The sequence below is a fragment of the Oryctolagus cuniculus genome, chromosome 9 (assembly GCF_051225735.1).
Source record: "Oryctolagus cuniculus isolate XC-2025 breed Fujian yellow rabbit chromosome 9, ASM5122573v1, whole genome shotgun sequence".
NCBI classification, from domain to species: Eukaryota; Metazoa; Chordata; class Mammalia; order Lagomorpha; family Leporidae; genus Oryctolagus; species Oryctolagus cuniculus.
The window spans coordinates 573,198-593,586 of NC_142875.1; the positions used below are offsets into that span (position 1 = coordinate 573,198).

At 53.0% G+C, this 20,389-nt stretch overlaps 1 protein-coding gene across 2 annotated transcripts in view; it reads left to right on the forward strand.

Annotated features, from left to right (window-relative positions):
* DCUN1D2 (defective in cullin neddylation 1 domain containing 2) overlaps positions 1–20,389 on the forward strand; it is a 29,018-nt gene that overhangs the window by 2,635 nt on the left and 5,994 nt on the right. The window contains exons 2-5 of one of the 2 annotated variants that reach the window (XR_016212644.1): positions 2,800–3,016; positions 3,707–3,875; positions 14,776–14,906; positions 19,932–20,078. Coding sequence is in view for 1 of the 2 variants with exons in the window: in XM_051841697.3 (XP_051697657.1) it covers positions 2,800–3,016; positions 3,707–3,875; positions 14,776–14,906 (517 nt within the window). In the remaining variant the exon portion in view is untranslated. The remainder of the gene's footprint in view (positions 1–2,799; positions 3,017–3,706; positions 3,876–14,775; positions 14,907–19,931; positions 20,079–20,389) is intronic. The other variant, XM_051841697.3, reaches the window with a different exon arrangement.

Genomic DNA, 20,389 nt, shown 5'->3' on the forward strand with positions numbered 1-20,389 from the left:
CATTCTTCTTTGTGGCTTCGTGGAACTTCATTTTATGGACATAGCAGACCTTGTCCCATCGCCGTGGCAGGACTGACGACTGTCCCGTGATCACGACATTGCGGCTGTTCCTCTTGGGACCGTGTGACTCTCTTTGTCCTAAGGTCGGAGGTGGCTGTCAGCATGGGCGGGCTGCCCGCCTCCTCAGCGGGTGCTGGCTCCCTGCCCGGGCACAGCTCTGCCCTCACGTCGCTCGTGTGATCTCACCAGAGGGCGGCCTTGAGTTCTTGCTGGTGTTCTCAGAACTCACCGTCAGGAAGGTGTGTAGAGCGTCTGTTCCCGTGTGCCTCCAGCCTAGGGTCAGTCGGCAGCCATGGTCACGGGCAAGCTGCGACTTCACACACCACCTTCCGTGCTGTCTGGGCCTGCCGAGGCGGCCACGGGCAGACTGGAAAGTCAGGTCTGTAGCAGCGGGCTCTAAACGGATGGTCTTACGTTGCTGTGAGTGGTGTGATGAATGTCCAGGTGTCCTTGCAGGAAATGGGTCCCCAGACGTCTGTGGCCCAGCGCCTTTCCCACCTGGGTCTTGAAGAGAGTGTTTGCCTCTGCCACCCTCCCCGCCCCAGAGACCACAGGTGGGCTCAAAATGGCTATGGGACCCCCAGAGTTCCTGCAAGACCACATGCACAGGACAGTACCATGTATGTGTCCCCCCGGGAGGACTCCTGATGTACACTATTCTGAATGGGACCCCAGACTCCCTGAACATGGAGTCATGGTCCCGATGGAGGGCGTGTTAGCTCCCAGAGCCCGCCTCTGCCAGCTGCTCACAGGCTGTTTCTCACAGAGCTTCTGCTTACGTTGGAAACAGTCATCAGTGTTTGGCCATGTTGGACATTACATACATTTTCTAAGTTAGCAGTGATAAATCCATTTCACAGCCTTATCAGAGTTCATTTCTCAGATCTCGTGCATTCAGTCTGTCGGCAGACCACGCGTCTCGCAGCCCCCGAGGCCTCTCCTGTGGCTTGTGAGACACTGAGAATTCTTGGGAAGACGGCTTTGGGGAGGCCAGCTGCAGAGCCTGCTGGGGGAGCCATGGCCGAGGCTCCCCGTGCCACCTGCCGACGGTGTCTGGCGTTGGGTGGTAGCGAGCCCTAGGGAGGGAAAACGTGACTGCTTGCCCTGCTGTTTGCTGTTGGCATCCTGGCGAGGACTCGGTGGCGAGGCCACGGTGCGTGTGCACCTTTGGAGGGAGGCCACAGAGCCGGTCCCTCAGCTCTCAGGACAGGAGTAGAGCCACAGGTGAAGCACCGGAGGTGTTCAAGTCTGACTGGAACTGTGGTCAGCGGGGAAGCTGGGAGCCTGCCTCCAGCCCACTACCCCTCTGGCTGGTGGGCCTCTTTCCCTTTCGTGTCTCCCTCTCAGTGTCTCCATCTGGTTCTCCATTCGTACGTTTCCGTCAGTTGTAATTATTCTGTGTTTCTGTAAATCGCCTCATCTGTATTCGAACAAGCTGGAGTGCGGTCCTTTAAATGACGTTGCTCCCTTACTCTAGAGAACATTTGTGGCCATAGAGCTGTTTGGTGTTTCTGTCATGGGTTTCCCATCCTGTCTCTGGAAGCAGTACGGTGTTACATTGTTTCAGGAGTTACTATATATAGTACAGGTACTTGACAGTGATTTATCACCTACCACAGCTTCTGCCCTATGTTTCATTTTATTTCTGTCTCGCATACACAGACGTCCTTAGTATTATCATTTTCATTTAACTGTAATTGGCTCCTTGTGCCTCCTTGTGGCACTTCAGTAGTTAGAACATTTTTGTTAGGGGTGCATGTATGTTTTCATCAATGTGGTCCAGTTGAATGTAAAGTGAGGAAACTCTTAAAACGTTCCTAAGCTGTGAAGCTTCCTCCCACGGCTCGCAGCCTGAATTTGAAGACCGAGAGCGCGCAGATGTGTCCCAGGGTGACAGCAGGTGCCTCGCATCAGGGGGCTGAGTGGACGCTGCAGACGTTGTGCCGAGACTTGGAAAACGTTGTGCCAAGACTTGGAAAAATGCTGATCTGCCTGTGCAGAGTCAGCCGGGGAGGATCAGAGTGTGTGTTGTACAAATTCCATTTTCCTAAGACTGTGCAGTCTTAACTGAAGAATAAGGCTTTTCTCTCCCTGCAGTTCCGAAGTGGAGTCACCCAACAAAACAAAGTCCAGTTAAAACACAGGCCTTGGGGCCATCGTCGTGGCTCAGGGGCTTAAGCGGCCACCTGCAGTACTGGCATCCCAGGAGACCCAGATGGAGTTCCAGGCCATGGCTTCCACCTGGCCCAGCTCTGCTGTAGCTGTTGGGGAGTGAACCAACAGCAGGTCTCTCTCCCTCTTGCTCTGTAACTGTGCCTTTCAAATAAAATTTTTTAAAGATTTATTTATTTGAAAGGCGGAGTTACAGAGAGGGAGAAATAGAGAAAAAGGCCTTCCATTTGCTGCTCCACTCCCCAATGGCCGCAATGGCCAGAGCTGGGCCAATCAAAAGCCAGGAGCTTCTTCCAGGTCTCCCTCCTGGGTGCAGGGGCCCTAGGGCCTGGGCCATCTTCCACTGCTTTCCCAGACCATAGCAGAGAGCTGGATCGGAAGTGGAGCAGCCAGGACCCGAACTGGCGCCCATATGGGATGTCAGCACTGCATGTTACCTGCTACATCTACAGCACTGGTCACTCAAATAAATAAATCTCTAAAAATTATATATATAGGCCTTAGGAGTAGAGACAGAGCAGCCCTGCAGTGTCTCACTGGCTTTCCGGTGTCCCCCATGTCCCACAGCATAAGCTGAAGTCATCTCAGAAGGACAGAGTCCGCCAGTTTATGGCGTGTACTCAGGCTAGCGAAACAACCGCCATCTACTGCTTGACGCAAAATGAGTGGAAACTGGATGAGGCCACGGACAGCTTCTTCCAGAACCCAGGCTCGTTTCACAGAGAGTCCCTGCGGAGCAGTGTGGACCAGAAGAAGCTAGAACAGCTATACGGCAGGTACAAAGGTAAGGGGTGTCATGGCAGCAGAGCTGGACCGAATGCGTGTCTGGCATGCAGGGTGCATGGTATGTGTCTCAAATGTCTGGTCCAGGTTCCCTTCCTCGTCTCCCTGGTTCTCAGCAGCAGGACCCACTTCCCTCAGTCTGAGTGAGACTGGACCGTGACTCAGGATAGACTGGGGAGGCAGGGAGGAGGGGGATGCCAAGGTTAAGCAAGCCCTCGCCCAACTTCTATGCAGTGAGAGTGGCGTCATGGCAGCCAGTCTCAGGCTAATAAAATCACCGAGTGCCCTGGCAATGGGTATGCCTGTAAATACAATGTTTTCTTTCTTTCTTTTTTTTTTTTTTAATATTTATTTATTTATTTGAAAGTCAGAGTTACACAGAGAGAAAAGAGGAAGAGAGAGAGAGAGAGAGAGGTCTTCCATCCGATGGTTCACTCCCCAATTGGCTACAACCGCCAAAGCTGGGCCGATCTGAAGCCAGGAGCCTCTTCTGGGTCTCCCATGTGGGTGCAGGGGCCCAAGCCCTTGAGCCGTTTTCCACTGCTTTCCCAGGCCACAGCAGAGAGCTGGATCGGAAGTAGAGCAGCCGGGAATAGAACCGGCATCCGTATGAGATACCAGCACTGCAGCCAGCCCCTAGGGTTACCTTGAAAAATAGTGTAACTTCTTTCTCTCTTCATGTTGACTGCAGACCCACAAGATGAAAACAAAATCGGAATTGATGGAATTCAACAGTTCTGTGATGATTTAAGCTTGGATCCTGCCAGTATCAGCGTTTTGGTCATAGCATGGAAATTCAGGGCAGCAACTCAGTGTGAATTTAGCAAAAAGGAATTTATAGAGGGAATGACGGAGCTTGGGTAAGTAAATTGGTTTCAGTTAAATTTTTTCAGAAAGGAAGATACTTTCAGCATTAATTCTGTTTCACCGTCCCGTGAATACCAGTTTCATGTCTGTCTTTTTCCTTTGTGTATCTTGGAATTTCTTAGTATGTTTGCACTACTAAGCCTTTGGCTTACCTTTAGGTTCCAGTGTAAAGTTTTATTTACTATTTTTATTTCCTTTAATCACTTTTGTAACTAATTTTTTAAAAAAAATTTTCCCTCTCTGTCCACTCTGCCTGTCAAAAAAAAAAAGAAAAAAAAATTTTTTCCCTTCCAATTTGAATTAACAGTAAAAACAGGATTATTTTCAGCCATTCAGTTATTTTATAATGTTACGTACCCAATGTGTAATTCATTACATTGCTATATTAAACATTAATAAAATATTTTGGTTTTTGCTTGTAACGTTTGTCTATCTATGGTCAGGGTTGGGGTGAAAGCCTAATTTATTAAGTAAATCTGTATGTAGCATGTTTCTCGCCTGTCGGGTAAGTCATGGAAGCCGCGAGAGCCCCGGTGGGAAGCTGAGGGAACTGTTCCGTGGGGTGGTGTGCGTCCAGCCGCTTGCTGACACGTCAGGGGGCTCCGCGCCACGCCGGGGAAGAGCTCGTCTCCAGCTGCCCAGAAGAACTGCAAGCTTGAAAGCCGGGTGGCGACGTCGGCCGCGGTCTGTGGGAGCCCGCGGGGTCGTCTGGTCTCCAGCCTGCCAGGGCAGCCACAGGCAGGACTCGAGATCCAATAAGGTTGTGGCAGGCTGGTGTGTTTTCAAGATTTACTTGTTTATTTGAATGGTAGAGTTACACAGCGAGAAGAAGACAGAGAGAGAGGTCTCCCATACGCTGGTTCACTCCCCAAGTGGCCACAATGGCTAGGGCTGTGCCAGGAACAAAGCCAGGAGCTTCTTCCGGGTCTCCCGCACGGGTGCAGAGGCCCGAGGACTCGGGCCACCTTCCGCTGCTTCCCAGGCTCATTAACACAGAGCTGGATTGGAAGTGGAGCAGCCAGCACTTGCACTGGTGCCCATGTGGGATGCTAACACTGCAGGCCTCAGCTTAGCCGTCTGTGCCACCGTACCGGCTCCTGCAGGCTAATATTTCAGCTGATAAATTCGTGTGGCCTGAGAATGATGTTATAAATATCCAGCTAGCCCCTGGCAGAGAAAAGTCTCCCCACCCCGTGCCTTCAGGTGATCAGATGTTCTCACAGCAAGGAAGGGGGAAAGCCAGCAGTGCTTGTTTTCTGCAGACCTAGTGAGTGCCCTGTGTAGGCGTGCAGTCTGTGAGACTTCTGGTGAGTGTCCCACGCTCCTGCTGGTTGTCGAGGACCAACAGAAGCCCGAGCCTGCAGTGCTGTGACAGCTGAGGCTTTGCAAGTCTGACGGCCTGGGTGGATGGCTGCTTGTTTTTGGAGTGGAAAACACTGCTGGAAGTGGCGTCCCATCAGGGTAGGCTGTGCCATGTCCCCAGCTAAAACCTCCACAGGAGGGGCGGTCCCGGGCATAGGTGCTTCCTGCAGAAGCACTTAGCGGTGTGTCCTGGTTGTGGGCCACAAACACGTCGTAAAGGAAAGTTTCCAAAGTTCCTGTTAGCCTAGTACACGGCATAACCAATTTTAGAGATTTTTGGCATGAATCTTCCCAAATAGGACAGTTTCTTGCCTTCTTGTCCCAGGTAAATGATCTAAGGTTATAAGGTTTATGATGGGTAATAACACCACTCTCCATATCTGACACTGTAAGCCTCGCAAATATTAAAAATCTCTGGATTATTAATGTCCCGTGCTTCTAGAACTGCTTGCTTTAATCTAAGTAGCACTGAGTTTTAAAAGCATTTTAGCTCTTTTGTTTACACTATTTTTATTTTTTCATACTTTTTCCTATCAACTCTCCTGACTGAAGTTAGAAAACCTCCCTTTTTTTTTTTTTTTTTTTGACAGGCAGAGTGGACAGTGCGAGAGAGACAGAGAGACAGAGAGAAAGGTCTTCCTTTTCCCTTGGTTCACCCCCCAATGGCTGCTGTGGCTGGTGCGCTGCGGCCAGTGCGCTGCACTGATCAGGAGCCAGGTGCTTCTCCTGGTCTCCCATGGGTTGCAGGCCCAAGCACTTGGGCCATCCTCCACTGCCCTCCTGGGCAACAGCAGAGAGCTGGCCTGGAAGAGGGGCAACCGGGACAGAATCCAGAGCCCTGACCGGGACTAGAACTCGGTGTGCCAGTGCCGCAGGCAGAGGATTAGCCTAGTGAGCCATGGTGCCAGCCAGAAAAACTCCTTTTAATAGTGCTACCTCACTTCGTTGGGGACTTGAGGATTCTTAAATAAACCAGATGAAATTTCTGAGTGTGGTGTGTAGCAGTGGTGTACTTAGAGATTCACATGACTTGGACCACAGGGATAGCTGGAACACTGGACAGGGATAGCTGGCACACTGGACAGGGATAGCTGGAACACTGGACCACAGGGATAGCTACAACACTGGACAGGGATAGCTGGAACACTGGACCACAGGGATAGCTAGAACACTGACCACAGGGATAGCTGGAACACTGGACAGGGATAGCTGGAACACTAGACCACAGGGATAGCTGGAACACTGGACAGGGATAGCTGGCACACTGGACAGGGATAGCTGGAACACTGGACAGGGATAGCTGGACCACTGGACCACAGGGATAGCTGGAACACTGGACAGGGATAGCTGGAACACTGGACAGGGATAGCTGGAACACTGCGAACATTTTTTTTTTTTTTTTTTTGAAATCTGCTTGAAGGATCAAAGGGCTCACAAGGTAGTGAAGACTTGGGAAGCAGAGACCCAAAGAGGTGAGCGCAGCAGCCAGGCCTGCTTTTCCCTAAGGTGCTTGCCAGTTGACAGCCTTTTCTCGGTGTGGAGACAGGAACGGAACTGAAGGCGGCGTCCAGGTGCAGGGACAAGCGGAAGTCCTCACCGGAGCTGCTGTCACCCAGGCCATCTGAGCCTAGAAAGTAACAACCTCTGAATTCTGCATGGCTGAGGCTCAGCGATTGCTGCCAGAGGAAATTGAAATACTATTTGGAAAAATCTTATTTCTACAAACAGGTTTTTCTAATGCAGTGTCCACCACAGTACCAGAAATAAGCAGAAATGTGAGAAGATAGGATTACGTGAAAAGAGCCAGCAGGAACACCGGACGGTAGAAAAGGGCCCGGGGTTCCAGGTGATAGGATGTTTAAACAGACCTTAAAGAGCTCGACTCGCTTTGCTCAGCAGATGGAAGACTGTAGGGTTACCAGTGAGCTAGACGTTAAAGTCTCGTGCAGAACTTGAGACAGGTGAATGCAGGTGACGTCATGCCGCCTGACGTCACAACAGGACAAAGCAGCCCAGGGCCGGTTTTCCCTCTGAGGAGCCACGGCGTTTCAGTGAGGGGGGGCTCCTGAGCAGGGGAGGGGAAGCACTAGGAGTGGGAAGACTCCAGCCTCGGTCTCTGCCTCCTGGTGTCCGTCAGGGTCAGCCCGATTGCAGAGCCAGACAGCAATGCAAACTGTGAAGTTTTCACACAACAAAAACTATTTTTGTGACTTTGAGCTAAATAGCGCTTGCTTAGAAAGATACAAAGAACAACATAAAAGAAAAGTTGGTAAATGGGACTTGATCTGACTTCACAACTTCTGCTTATCCACAGGTGTCAAGGGAATAGAAAAGGCAAAGGGTCATGGGAGGAAATGTTTGTGTAAATATCTCATAAATATCAAGTATCTTAGAAATACAAACACCAAATACCTCAAATATCAAATATCTCACCTCATAACTATCAAATACCTCATGTTCCCTATAACTCTGTCATAAGTATCTCAAATACCTCATAAATATAAACATCAAATACATCAAATCTCAAATACCTTAAATAGCTCAAATATTAAAATCAAATACCTCAAATATCAGATATTTCAAATGTTATAATACTTCATAAATACCTCATAAATACTAATATCAAATACCTCATAAGCATAAATACTTGTAAATACCTCATCAAAATCTGACATCAGATACCATGCACCTCAAAAATATGTTACAGGTGTCTCATAAGTGCATCGTAGACAGATAGCAAATATCTCCAGCACCGCACGCAGACGCGTATCTCAGAAGCACTTCTCATATCTCACGTGCATGTGGTCGGTATCCCACAGGCTCCTCACGGTTGCTGTGCAGGTAGGAGTCCAGCCACGGTGGTGTTGGCACAGCAGTTAGTGTCTGTGTCCTTATCAAAGGCCTAGGTTTGATACCTGGCTCTTTGTGACTCTGTCTTCCTGCTAATGTGGACCCTGGGAGACAGCAGTGATGCTCAAGTAGCTGAATCCTTGCCACCTACGTGAGAGACCTCGATTGAATTCCTGGCTCCTGGCATCTACCCCTGGCTCATGGCTACAGGGAGCATTTGAGTGAGAAGTGAGCGTTATCAGACTGTTCTGTATCTTTCTATTTGCTAAATAAATAATACAGTCAAAAGAATGCAAGGAAAATTAGGCAGGCAATGGATGATTTAAACCAAAATGTCAGTAACTACATAGTTGTATTAAACTAAATGCAAAATGGATCTTTTTTAAATCAACTAACCAGCTATTGTGCATACCGCTAACAATGGATTTAAAACATGGGGCAGAGAAAAATGAATGTATCATGATGAAGATATAGTCACTTCAAAAATATTCTAGAAACCTGGTAAAAATGGATGATACTGGCCATAAAGTGAATTGGAACAGTTTCAGAGGATCGAAGCTATCCAGGTATGTTTTCTGGCCGTAGTACACTTAAACCAGGAGTGTAACAAGATAGCCAGACAGCTTAAAATATATGTGGATATTGTATATCTCTAACCCTTGGATTGAAAATAAAGGCTACAATGGAAATTGGAAAATATTTTGAATGATGAAGAAAAGTCTGATATGAAAACTTGAAGAATTCAGCTTAAATGCATGTTTTAGAAGAAAAGACAGTAAGTGTCGTGATACCAGTGAGCAAGACATCCTGTCAGGGAGCAGAAAGTTAAAGATGGTGGAAGGAGGGAACTCATTTTTTAAAACTGATTTAATAGAATAATAGTTAAATAGAAACAAGTTGTCAACAGAGAAGTCAGTGAAACCAGAGGCTTGTTATTTGAAAAGGCTTCTAGAAGTAGTAACAACCAATACAGAATAAAAAGAACATCTCTGTAAACTTATAATTTAGAAAATAAGTATTGTGAACAACTTAATGCCAATAAATTGACGATCTATGTGAAATAGAGAAATTCTTTTAAAGAAACAACTATTTTTTATTTAGGATTTACTCTGTTTCTTTTTGAAGGGTATAGTTAGAGAGGGGGAGAGACAGAGAGAGGTCCTCCATCCATTGGTTCGCTCTCCAGATGGCTGGGGCTGGGTCAGGCCAGATCCAGGGGCCAGGAGCCTCTCCCAGCCTTCCGTGTGGGTGCAGGGGCCCAAGCACCGGGGTTGTCGTCTTCCACTGCTTTCCCAGGCGCATCAGCAGGAGCCAGACTGGAAGCGGAGCACCCACGTGGGACACCAGCGGCTGGCCCAACCCGCTACACCACAGTGCCAGCCCTCAAGAAACAACTTGCTGAAACTGACATAAAGAAATGAAGAAGCTTGTTGGATCATCTTTAGGGATTTGAGCCTGTAACGTAGAACTCAAGGGGAAACTACGGGGTGGGATGGCTTCGCTAGCACATCCTTCCAAACTCATTGCGGGGGAAATGTCACCAATGTTATAAACGTCTGGGAGAGAACAGCAGAGGAGGGAGATCCCCCATCTTAAGGCAGCGCAGCCCAGTGACAAGCGCTGGTAAGGAAGGGAGACTTGCAGGCTGCCCTCAGTGAGGAGACTCCAGAGGGAAGACAGAAGCTGCGGTGCCCTGAGCGTGCGGATGACAGGCAGAGTCGAGCTCAGGAGACACGTTGGCCGAGAGGCCGGGAGAACACTCGGGACTTGTCGTGTCCAGGAATGCGGGATTGTTCAACTTTCCCTATCACAGGAAGAAACGCTCCCTAATATTCTTCAGGTAAAATTCAGCATCCACTTAAGACTTTTTAAAAAACAGAAAAACTCCAAACCGGGGCTGTGGCATTGGGGGTTAGACCACCACCTGCAATGCTGGCATCCCATGTGGGCGCCGGTTCTCTGCTGCTCCACTTCCTATCCAGCTCCCTGCTAACAGCCTGGGAAGGCAATGGAGGATGACCCAAGTGCTTGGGCCCCTGCACCCATGTGGGAGACCTGGAGGAAGCTCCTTGCTCCTGGCTTCCCCCTGGCCCAGCCCCAGCTGTTGGGGCCACTTGGGGAATGGACCAGTGGATAATGGAAGATTTTTCTCTTAACTCTGCCTTTCAGGTAAATAAAATCTTAAAAACTGATAGATAACTAATCTGGCCAGAAAAAAAAAAAAATAACCCCACAGCAAACATACTCATTCAAGTCATAAGCTACTTGTTCCTTGAGGGAAGCAAACCCCGTGCCTACTTCTCACCGGCTGGACAGGAGACCTTGGCTAGTGCTACGAGAAGGACCAGCGCTGGCGGTGAGGTGCCCAGGCCACAAGACCAACGGCGAGCAAACAGCAGTCTCATATTTCAGACGCCATATGAATTTTAGATGTGCCATTTTCAGTATCAAAAAATGCAAAACCTTGAGGGTAAGTGTGGTTAAAGATGTAGGGAAGGCAGTGATTGAGAGGAGAAAAGAACTGAATGAGTTCTACTGAGAAGTAGAGGCACTCAGTATTTTGTCCCCAAGTTTATCTGTACATGTAGTACAGGTGCCGTCACAAACCCCGAGACCATGGATTTATATGTAATTTGACTTGAAATTTTTGTGGAAAAATAACCAACAGAGGAAAATGAAGGCATTGGGAAGATTTTTCTCTATCGGATACTAGGCTTGGAAGCTACAGTAGTACAGCTACGAGGTGGGGGTGGGCATTGGGCGCGGTGCTTCCACGGCTCGGAACACCCGCGTGCCATGTCAGAGTGCTTGGGTTCGAGTCCCAGCGCCACATCTGATCAGCTTCCTGCTGATGGCAGCAGGTGATGGCCCAAGTACTTGGGTCCCTGCCACCCACATGGGAGACCCAGATGGAGTTCCAGGCTCCTGGCTTCCGCCTGGCCCAGCGCTGGCTGGTGTAGGTGTTTGAGGAGTGAACCAGCAGATGAAAGATTGTTCTGTGTGTGTGTACCTGTGTGGCTTTTCCTTTTCAATTTTTTTTTTTTTTTTTTTTGAGACAGTGCTCCGTGGCACTGAGTGTCAGTGCAGCAGAATGGAGAGCTCGGAAGCCAGCCCGTGTGGGGATGTTCCAGAGGTGTTACCTGGGAGAAGGGGAGGAAAGACTGTGTGATAAGCAGTCCTGGGAGAGCGGGCTAGTCACAGGGGAAAACTGGTCTTGCTCTCGACCTCACAGCGTGTGTGAAGGGCAGTGGTGGTCAGTAGATTGTGGATTTCACTACAAAAGGTTAAATGGCAAAGTCAGAAAGCCCCTCGAGGGGCTGTGTTGTAGCACCGCAGGTCAGGTTGTCACTTGTGATGCGCAGCCGGCATGGGTGCCTCTTCGAGTCCTGGCTGCTCCACTTCTGATCCAGGTCCCTGCTGATGGGCCTGGGAAAGCAGGAGATGGTCCAAGTGCTTGGGTCCCTGCTACCCATGCAGAAGACCCAGATGGAGTTCCCCGCTCCTGGCTTCGACCTGGCCCAGTTCCGGCCATTGCGGCCGTTTGAGGAGCAAAGCAGTGGAAGGAAGATCTCTCCCTCTTTGGTTCTCCCTCTCTCTGTGACTCTGCTTTTCAAATAAATCTTTTTTAAAAGCCGCTAGAAGATAACATGAAACTCTGATAAGCAGTAAGGATGGTTTAAACCGTGTCACCAAGAACAGGCCACGGGAGAGACAGAGTGCACTGTGCTGTAAACACTTGATTCTCGAGAAGTGGGAAGGCAAACAGCATACAGACTCCTACAGATCAGTGAGGAAAAGGCAGGCGGATTGAAAAGTGAGCAAGAAATGTGAACAGGCGCTTAGCGAAAGGGGTCACCCTACCGGCCAGTGGGCATGTGAGACGCTAGCCTGCCGCACTCATGACCGATGACAGCCACAGGGAATGGCTCCCTTCCTCAGCAGCACGTCGTGGACGTGTGGGCCACAGGAGGTGTGGGCCATAAGTTAAGAGCTCAAGACCCAGCTGGGCCACTCTGGGACGCACAGCTCGTGGAATGCGTTCTGTGTGTGCCAGGATCTGGGTGCTCGGAACCAGGAAACTAGAAACAGCAGGAAGCTTCACCCTCAGCAGGAGCTGCGAGTTACAAGCTACGGAGTTAGCGGAAGTTCACAAGGCAGACAAAAGGAGAAGCTGTGCCTGCCCAGAGATGGAGCTCAGGCCCGAGTACCACACCGGGAGACCCTTTCTGTGGGCTCAGAGACACCGCGGGTGGGGGTGCTCCTGCGCGGGGTGCAGCCAGAAGAGCACCCAGCACAGGAGTCCGCCTGCCCCGTGCAGGAGCAGAGGCTGTGTCCAGGGGCCTTGTGGCTGGTGCTTGTCTGCAGCTGGCTGTGAGCTCCTGTGTGTGGCCCTGTGTGTGTTTCTGTGTGCAGTCCTGTGTGTGTTTCTGTGTGTGCTCATGGCTGCTCTGTGTGCTTGTGGGCTCCTGTGTGTGTTTCTGTGTGCTCGTGGCTGCTCTGTGTGTTTCTGTGTGCTCATGGCTGCTCTGTGTGCTTCTGCGTGTGCTCGTGGCTGCTCTGTGTTTCTGCGTGTGCTCGTGGGCTCCTGTGTGTGTTTCTGTGTGCAGTCCTGTGTGTGCTTCTGCGTGTGCTCATGGCTGCTCTGTGTGCTTCTGTGTGCTCATGGCTGCTCTGTGTGCTTGTGGGCTCCTGTGTGTGTTTCTGTGTGCTCGTGGCTGCTCTGTGTGTTTCTGTGTGCTCATGGCTGCTCTGTGTGTTTCTGTGGGCTCGTGGCTGCTCTGTGTTTCTGCGTGTGCTCGTGGGCTCCTGTGTGTGTTTCTGTGTGCAGTCCTGTGTGTGCTTCTGCGTGTGCTCATGGCTGCTCTGTGTGCTTCTGTGTGCTCATGGCTGCTCTGTGTGCTTCTGCGTGTGCTCATGGCTGCTCTGTGTGCTTCTGCGTGTGCTCGTGGGCCATCCTGTGTGTTCCAGGGGTGCTGTCTGAGGCTTCCTCTCGTCTTTCCTTAGCTCTGCTCTGATTGGATAAGTGGATAAGGGAAGTGTTGCTTTTTCCAGTCCTCGCTGTTCAGTTGGAATAAAACAGGCTCTATTTCCTTTTCCAGGTTTTGCCTTACAGGTCATTTAGGGGTGGGCCGTGGGTACAGTGCTTGAGACCTCACTGGGGACACCTGCCCCATCAGAGGGGCTGGACTTGGATCCCAGCTCCCTGCACCCCAGCTTCCTGCTGTGTGCCCTGGCAGTAACGGACGGTGGTTTAAGCAGCCGGATCCCTGCCGTGCCCGGGAGAAACCCTGGTTGTGTTCTTAGCCGTGGCGGTTGCTGGCATTTGAGGAGTGAACGAGCAGATGAAAGGTCTCTCTGTCTTGGAGTTTCTTAGCTGCCTTCCAAATAAAATTAAAACAAAAATTGTTAAAAATTGATTTTAAATGGCTCTTTTATATTTCTAAAGATTATTTGACTTTTTTGGAAGAAATTTTAATTTTAAAACTTGAGATTTTTTAAACTCAGATCTTTTAAAAAAAGATTTATTTATTTAAGGGCAGAATGACAGGAGGAGCAGAGAGAGAGCTCTTCCAACTACTTGTTTACTCCCTAAGTGACCACAGTAGCCAGGGCAGGGCCAAGCTGAACCCAGGTACCTGGACCCCATCTGGGTCTCCTCTGTGGGGGGCAGGGCCCAAGGACGTGGGCTGCCGTCCTCTGCTTCCCAGGGGCGTTGTCGCAGCTGGATCTGAAGCAGAGCAGCTGGTCTTGAGCCGGCACTCCTGTATGGAGCGGCAGGTTAACCAATGTGCCACAGATGCCAGCTCCTGTACATGGCTGCCTTAACCAGCTGCAATGAAGAGTCCCGAAACACAGCATCTTCATGATGCAGGTTTACTTTTGCCTTGCTTGATAGCACAGAGAGGCAGTAGTGCTGTCCCACGGCCTGTCTACCCCGTCATTGTGCCGTCTTCAGTGCCTTGGCCTGGGCACGGTTGAAGCTGCAGCTAACCCTTGCCCTTATTCAGGTTTACAAGAAGTGGTTCTGTTTGGACAGCAGCTTTGCTGAGACATAACGCACAGGTTGTGTCTTCTCCCCTTTGGAGTCCACAGCCCGGGCCAGTGGCATGATGCGGCCCCCGTGATGCCTGCCTTCCAGGTCAGGGCACCTGTTTGCACCCTGTCCAGCTCTCTGCTGAATGCGCGGCAGAAGATGACCGGAGGCCCGGGCTCCTCGCCACCCGTGAGGGAGACCTGGATGGAGTTCTGGGCTCCTGGCTTCAGCCTGGCCAGCCTTTGGGGCTGTTGAAGGGTTGAGCCAGCAGATGGAAGATGTGTCTGTCTCTGTCGCTGGCTCTCTTTCTCCCTTTCTCCCCCTTCTCACCCTCCTCCCTATCTCTCCCCTCTCTGTCTTTCAAATAAATAAATCTTAAAAGTTATGAAGTTCACCCTCCATGGCTTCAGTGTATGCACAGAGCTGTCCAGCCATCACACCTGCAGCCCAGAGCCTCTCAGCTCCCTCTGGGCAGGAGGGTGGGCCCTGTGACTCCCCCGGGCCCCCCACTCAAAACAGTGTCCATGTGCCGCATTGCAGGGGACACTGGGCAATGGGCGCCCTGTAGCCACAGCCCTACGGCACAGAGCAGGGAGGACCGGCTGGGGAGAAGTGTCTGCCCTGAGCCACAGCTGTCTCTCTTGCAGGTGTGACAGCACCGAGAAGCTGAAAGCACTTCTGCCGAGGCTGGAGCAGGAACTCAAGGACTCCACGAAGTTTAAGGATTTTTATCAGTTCACTTTTTCCTTTGCTAAGAACCCTGGGCAGAAAGGGTTAGGTGAGTATGACGCGCAGCCCTGTGAGAGGCCAGGTCTTAGCGGGACTGTAAGTGGAGATGCTCACAATGATTTTGGCATAGCAAATGGTGATGGTAAGTTTTCAGTGCTGGCTAATTGTGTGCGTTCTGTGTCCCCTACACCTCGCTGACCGGTTGGGATGGCCGGCAGTAGGCAGTGATGGTCGGAGCGTGGTGCCAGCTGGGCAGGTGACCTGCAGGTGGCTTGGCGGGTCGTGCTGTGCGCTGAGTGACCGCTGTGACTTGTGCTTTACTTTGTGTTGTTCACGGGAAAACTTAATTTCCCAGTTTGAGATCCTGCTCATCTGAGATTTTGATCCTGCTCTGCTCTCTTCCTTCATTTCTGGCTCGCCGCTGTCTGAAAGCCGGGCTAAGTTGATCATACTTGTTGTCTTGCACCGTTCAGGGACGCCTCCTGCTGCTTTGGAGGGGCGGTCATGAGGCCTCTGAAGTAAGAATCAGACTGCAGCAGAAGGTGCTCAGAGAGAGACTCCCGTCGATAAACAGTGTTCCAGATGAGAAGCATCGCAGGGGGAGCCGGAGAGGAGCTGGAACCCCCAGGTGGAAACTGCCAGGAGCACCAGGGTTTCCGTCCTGATGCCTCCCCGCTGCGTGCAGGGGCTGCCCACAGTGGTCGCTCCCTCCTTAAGAAGGCGGGGCTGTTATAGCCAGCGCAGGTGCACCCGCAGGAGTGAGAGCAGCTGTGAGCCCCTTCGCTGCTCTCCCTGTCTCCAGGAGACCCTGGCCTGCCCAGGGGAGTCACAGCTGCGGGACAGCCCAGCCTCCAGGCTGACACTCAGCCCCAGGGAGGAGAGCAGGCAGGAGCTGCACCGCCGATGTCGCAGCCCACAGTGAGTCCCTTGTGCAGCCTCCGCCAAGATGTATTTCTAGAACACACAAGCCTGGGCCGCCTCACACTCGAGCCCTGTCTCGCTCCTCCTGCTCGGTCTGGGTGGGTCTGCCTCCTCCAGGCACCAGCCCAGCTCATTTCTCACAGTGTGGCCTCCCCAGGGTCGTTCCTCCATTCGTCCACCCAGCGTCCTCCTTTGTCTGCTGTAAACACAGGGCCACAGACGTCCATTCAGATCCCTGCTTTGAAGTCGGTGGGGCTGCTGGGCAGGCACCGCCCTCCTGGCCTGCACCCTCTGCCGCGTCTCCCATCCCCACACCTGGACAGTGCCTGATCCGGCTGTTTCTGTAGTGGCGTCCTCATGGCTGTACTCAAGGCTGCTCTTTGAGCACCTGGTTTCTTTCCATGGGGACTAACACACTCCTTTTTTTCTGTTCTCTATCCCACACTGTTCTGTGGCAGAATTCAAGCCGTGACCCCAGTGACAGTGCCATCATCAGTGTTTTCTAGAGCTCATTGCCAAGCTTGTCGAGAAATGGACAAGCAAGAAGCAGAGGCGCCCGCTGTACCCCTGGGCCATCTGGGCAGGATGGCACCTGTTCCTGTGTGCCCCTGGGCCATCTGGGCAGGATGGCACCTGTTCCTGTGTGCCCTGGGCCGTCTGGGCAGGATGGCACCTGTTCCTGTGTGCCCTGGGCCATCTGGGCAGGATGGCGCCTGCTCCTGTGTGCCCTGGGCTGTCTGAGCAGGATGGCGCCTGCTCCTGTGTGCCCTGGGCTGTCTGGGCAGGATGGCAGCCTGCTCCTGTGTGCCCTGGGCTGTCTGGGCAGGATGGCGGCCTGCTCCTGTGTGCCCTGGGCAGGATGGCGGCCTGCTCCTGTGTGCCCTGGGCCGTGTGGACAGGATGGCGCCTGCTCCTGTGTGCCCCTTTTCCATCCGGGCAGGATGGCGCCTGCTCCTGTGTGCCCTGGGCAGGATGGCGGCCTGCTCCTGTGTGCCCTGGGCAGGATGGCGGCCTGCTCCTGTGTGCCCTGGGCCGTGTGGACAGGATGGCGCCTGCTCCTGTGTGTCCTGGGCCGTCTGGGCAGGATGGCACCTGTTACTGTGTGCCCCTGGGCTGTCTGGGCAGGATGGCGCCTGCTCCTGTGTGCCCCTTTTCCATCTGGGCAGGATGGCACCTGCTCCTGTGTGCCCTGGGCCATCTGGGCAGGATGGCACCTGCTCCTGTGTGCCCTGGGCTGTCTGGGCAGGATGGCGCCTGCTCCTGTGTGCCCCTTTTCCATCCGGGCAGGATGGCACCTGCTCCTCTGTGCCCTGGGCTGACTGGGCAGGATGGCACCTGCTCCTATGTGCCCTGGGCCATCTGGGCAGGATGGCACCTGCTCCTGTGTGCCCTGGGCCGTCTGGGCAGGATGACGGCCTGCTCCTGTGTGCCCTGGGCCATCTGGGCAGGATGGCGCCTGCTCCTGTGTGCCCCTTTTCCATCTGGGCAGGATGGCACCTGCTCCTGTGTGCCCTGGGCCATCTGGGCAGGATGGCACCTGCTCCTGTGTGCCCTGGGCTGTCTGGGCAGGATGGCGCCTGCTCCTGTGTGCCCCTTTTCCATCCGGGCAGGATGGCACCTGCTCCTCTGTGCCCTGGGCTGACTGGGCAGGATGGCACCTGCTCCTATGTGCCCTGGGCCATCTGGGCAGGATGGCACCTGCTCCTGTGTGCCCTGGGCCGTCTGGGCAGGATGACGGCCTGCTCCTGTGTGCCCTGGGCCATCTGGGCAGGATGGCGCCTGCTCCTGTGTGCCCCTTTTCCATCTGGGCAGGATGGCACCTGCTCCTGTGTGCCCTGGGCCATCTGGGCAGGATGGCACCTGCTCCTGTGTGCCCTGGGCTGTCTGGGCAGGATGGCGCCTGCTCCTGTGTGCCCCTTTTCCATCCGGGCAGGATGGCACCTGCTCCTCTGTGCCCTGGGCTGACTGGGCAGGATGGCACCTGCTCCTATGTGCCCTGGGCCATCTGGGCAGGATGGCACCTGCTCCTGTGTGCCCTGGGCCGTCTGGGCAGGATGACGGCCTGCTCCTGTGTGCCCTGGGCCATCTGGGCAGGATGGCACCTGCTCCTGTGTGCCCTGGGCTGACTGGGCAGGATGGCACCTGCTCCTGTGTGCCCTGGGCCGTCTGGGCAGGATGGCGCCTGCTTCTGTGTGCCCTGGGCCGTCTGGGTAGGATGGCGCCTGCTCCTGTGTGCCCTGGGCCGTCTGGGCAGGATGGCGCCTGCTCCTGCCAGGTGGCCATTTCTCCTTACACTCCAGGGCTTCTACCTCTGTGTCTCCTGGGTCCCCTGTCTTCACAGGGACACTCACTCCAAGAGGAGGGGCACCCCCCTACTTTACTGAACTAGGGCCTCTTCTGGTCTGTGGCCCACCCTGGTTTTCGAGGGGCTTCAGGGGCCCGTTGCTGCTGGGTTGTCCCGGGAGGCGTTCCTGGCTTTGTGACGTTAGCCTGATCTGGGCTTGCGCCGTGGTGCCTGCTGGTTCTCGGGAGAAGGCACCTGCGCGCGGTGCGTGGCGCGCTCCTCGCTGCTCCGTGCCTCTTCAGCGTTTTCAGAGTAGCCTCCTCCTCATTTGTGCTGCTTGCTGTGTGCGGGCTCGGCACCCTTCCTCTTAGGCTTGGAAGGGAAAGTGCCTACATGGTTGCATTTCCTGCGACTTCCAGGGGCGTGGTGTTTGAGATGCAGCAAGGGACGCTGGGAGCTGGGCTGCAGGCAGTGCCCACAGCACCGCTGGTTGGGTCGCCACCTGCCGCACAAGCAGCCGCCTTGGAAGCAAGGCGCCGCACACGAGGGCTTGTTCCATAGCTCACACTCATGCGGGCCGGGCGGACGTGCCAGGAGCCCTCGCCTCCTCCCCTGGGCTGTCCCTCCCAGGACAGCGCCACAGTGATTCCCAGCAGGTGGAAATCAGGCTCTGCAGTGCCCGATTTGAGGTGACAGCGCTTGCTTTCCTCATGTATTCCAGCAGCATTCAGCCTAAGGATACGCCGTGTTTGAACCCTTGTCTGCGATGCCAGACCTGATGCATTTTAGCACAAGGCAGCAGAACAGGCCGGCAAAGCCAAACCGGTGTAGAGCGTGGCCCCCAGTTCCTTACTGACAGCAGAAGATCATCTTCTACTCCTGGAGACACTTAAATGTTCAGCAGGCGCCCACCAGGGACTTACAAGACACTGATTTTGTTTCTTTGCTTCATGGGAGTAATTGAAGAAAAATGAAATTACATTCAGACCATAGTCTGTTCAGAATTCTGGGATTGTGTGGCTGTTTCATATAGATTACACACTGTTTTAGAAAATTTAAGAGCACTTTAAAAAAATAATAAAGCAAGAAGAATATTTTTGTGATCGTAAACCAAAACCAGAGTGGCCTATTTAAACCATTTCAAATCTGACTATCGCGAGGTCTCTGTCCCCGGGAGCTGGAACGCGTGGGCTTGAGGGGGCAGGGGAGGCGTGCCCAGCGCCTCCTCCACTGCCGAGCCCCCGTCTGTGCACTGAGGCTGCGTGTGCTCACATGTCTGTGTCCATGGGCATCCCAGTACAGGGGCTCATGAAGGTGTTTCAACTCTGTCTTCACGTAAGGAACTTGAGTGGCCTCCTCCTGGCTCGAGTTTGGAGCTGGCTCTGGGAATGCTGGTTCCTGACGTGGCTACGTCCTGTGTGCCCTGAGGCCCCTCCCGGGCAGAGAACCATCGTCTCACCGTCTTCGTCCGGCCCTAAGCGTTTCACGCTCAGGGGAGAGGGCCCAGGTCCTTGGGGAGAAAGCGGCCACTCTGGAACTCTGGCCCTCGTGCTGGCCACCTGCGGTCTCTGCTCTCAGTTTGACTCTTGTTACTGTGGTGGTTTTGCACACGGCTCCGTGTGGGACTGTGTTAAACGCCGTGCACAGACGGTAGCCGTGGGAAACTCGCACCATGCACAAATGGTAGCCGTGGGAGACTCGCACCGTGCACAGGCGGTAGCCGTGGGAGACTCGCACACTTTCTGTGAGTCGTGCGATTGTCAATCATGCAGGTCAGGTACTTTGTAAGAAAGGTTTCTAGGACCAAACTGGCCCAGAAGCAAGCAGGTTAAATGTTTGCCGTGAACTTTATTTCTCTTTCCTCCCCAGGTTCACCTCCATCTCTCTGTGAGAGCTTTACACCATTAAGATGAGCTGAATATAGATTGCAATTAATGTTGCTCCTAAGGGATAAGGATGTAGCCTTATAAGCAGGACAAGAGTAACCTCCTTAGCATTGCACTGCGGGCCCAATAGGTAAGGCCTAGAGAGCTGCCCACGCGCCCGTTCCGGGACGTCTGACCCCTCTCGCTTTCTGATCAAGACCCAGGGTGTCTGCCGCTCAGGAGGCCTCCGCGGGCCCTTCAGACACAGAAACAGAGCTCTTCCTTCAGCTGGCTGCTGCCTAGACCCCCTCTGTGTCCCCTCTAACAGGGATCGGCCCTGGCACGCTCCGAGCTCCGGCTTCGTCGCCGTTTAACCCACATGGGACTACAGCAGGTTCAGCGGGAGATCTTTTGAAGTGCTTAATTGGGTATTTTGCCCTAAACAAATGTAGTCCCTTGACA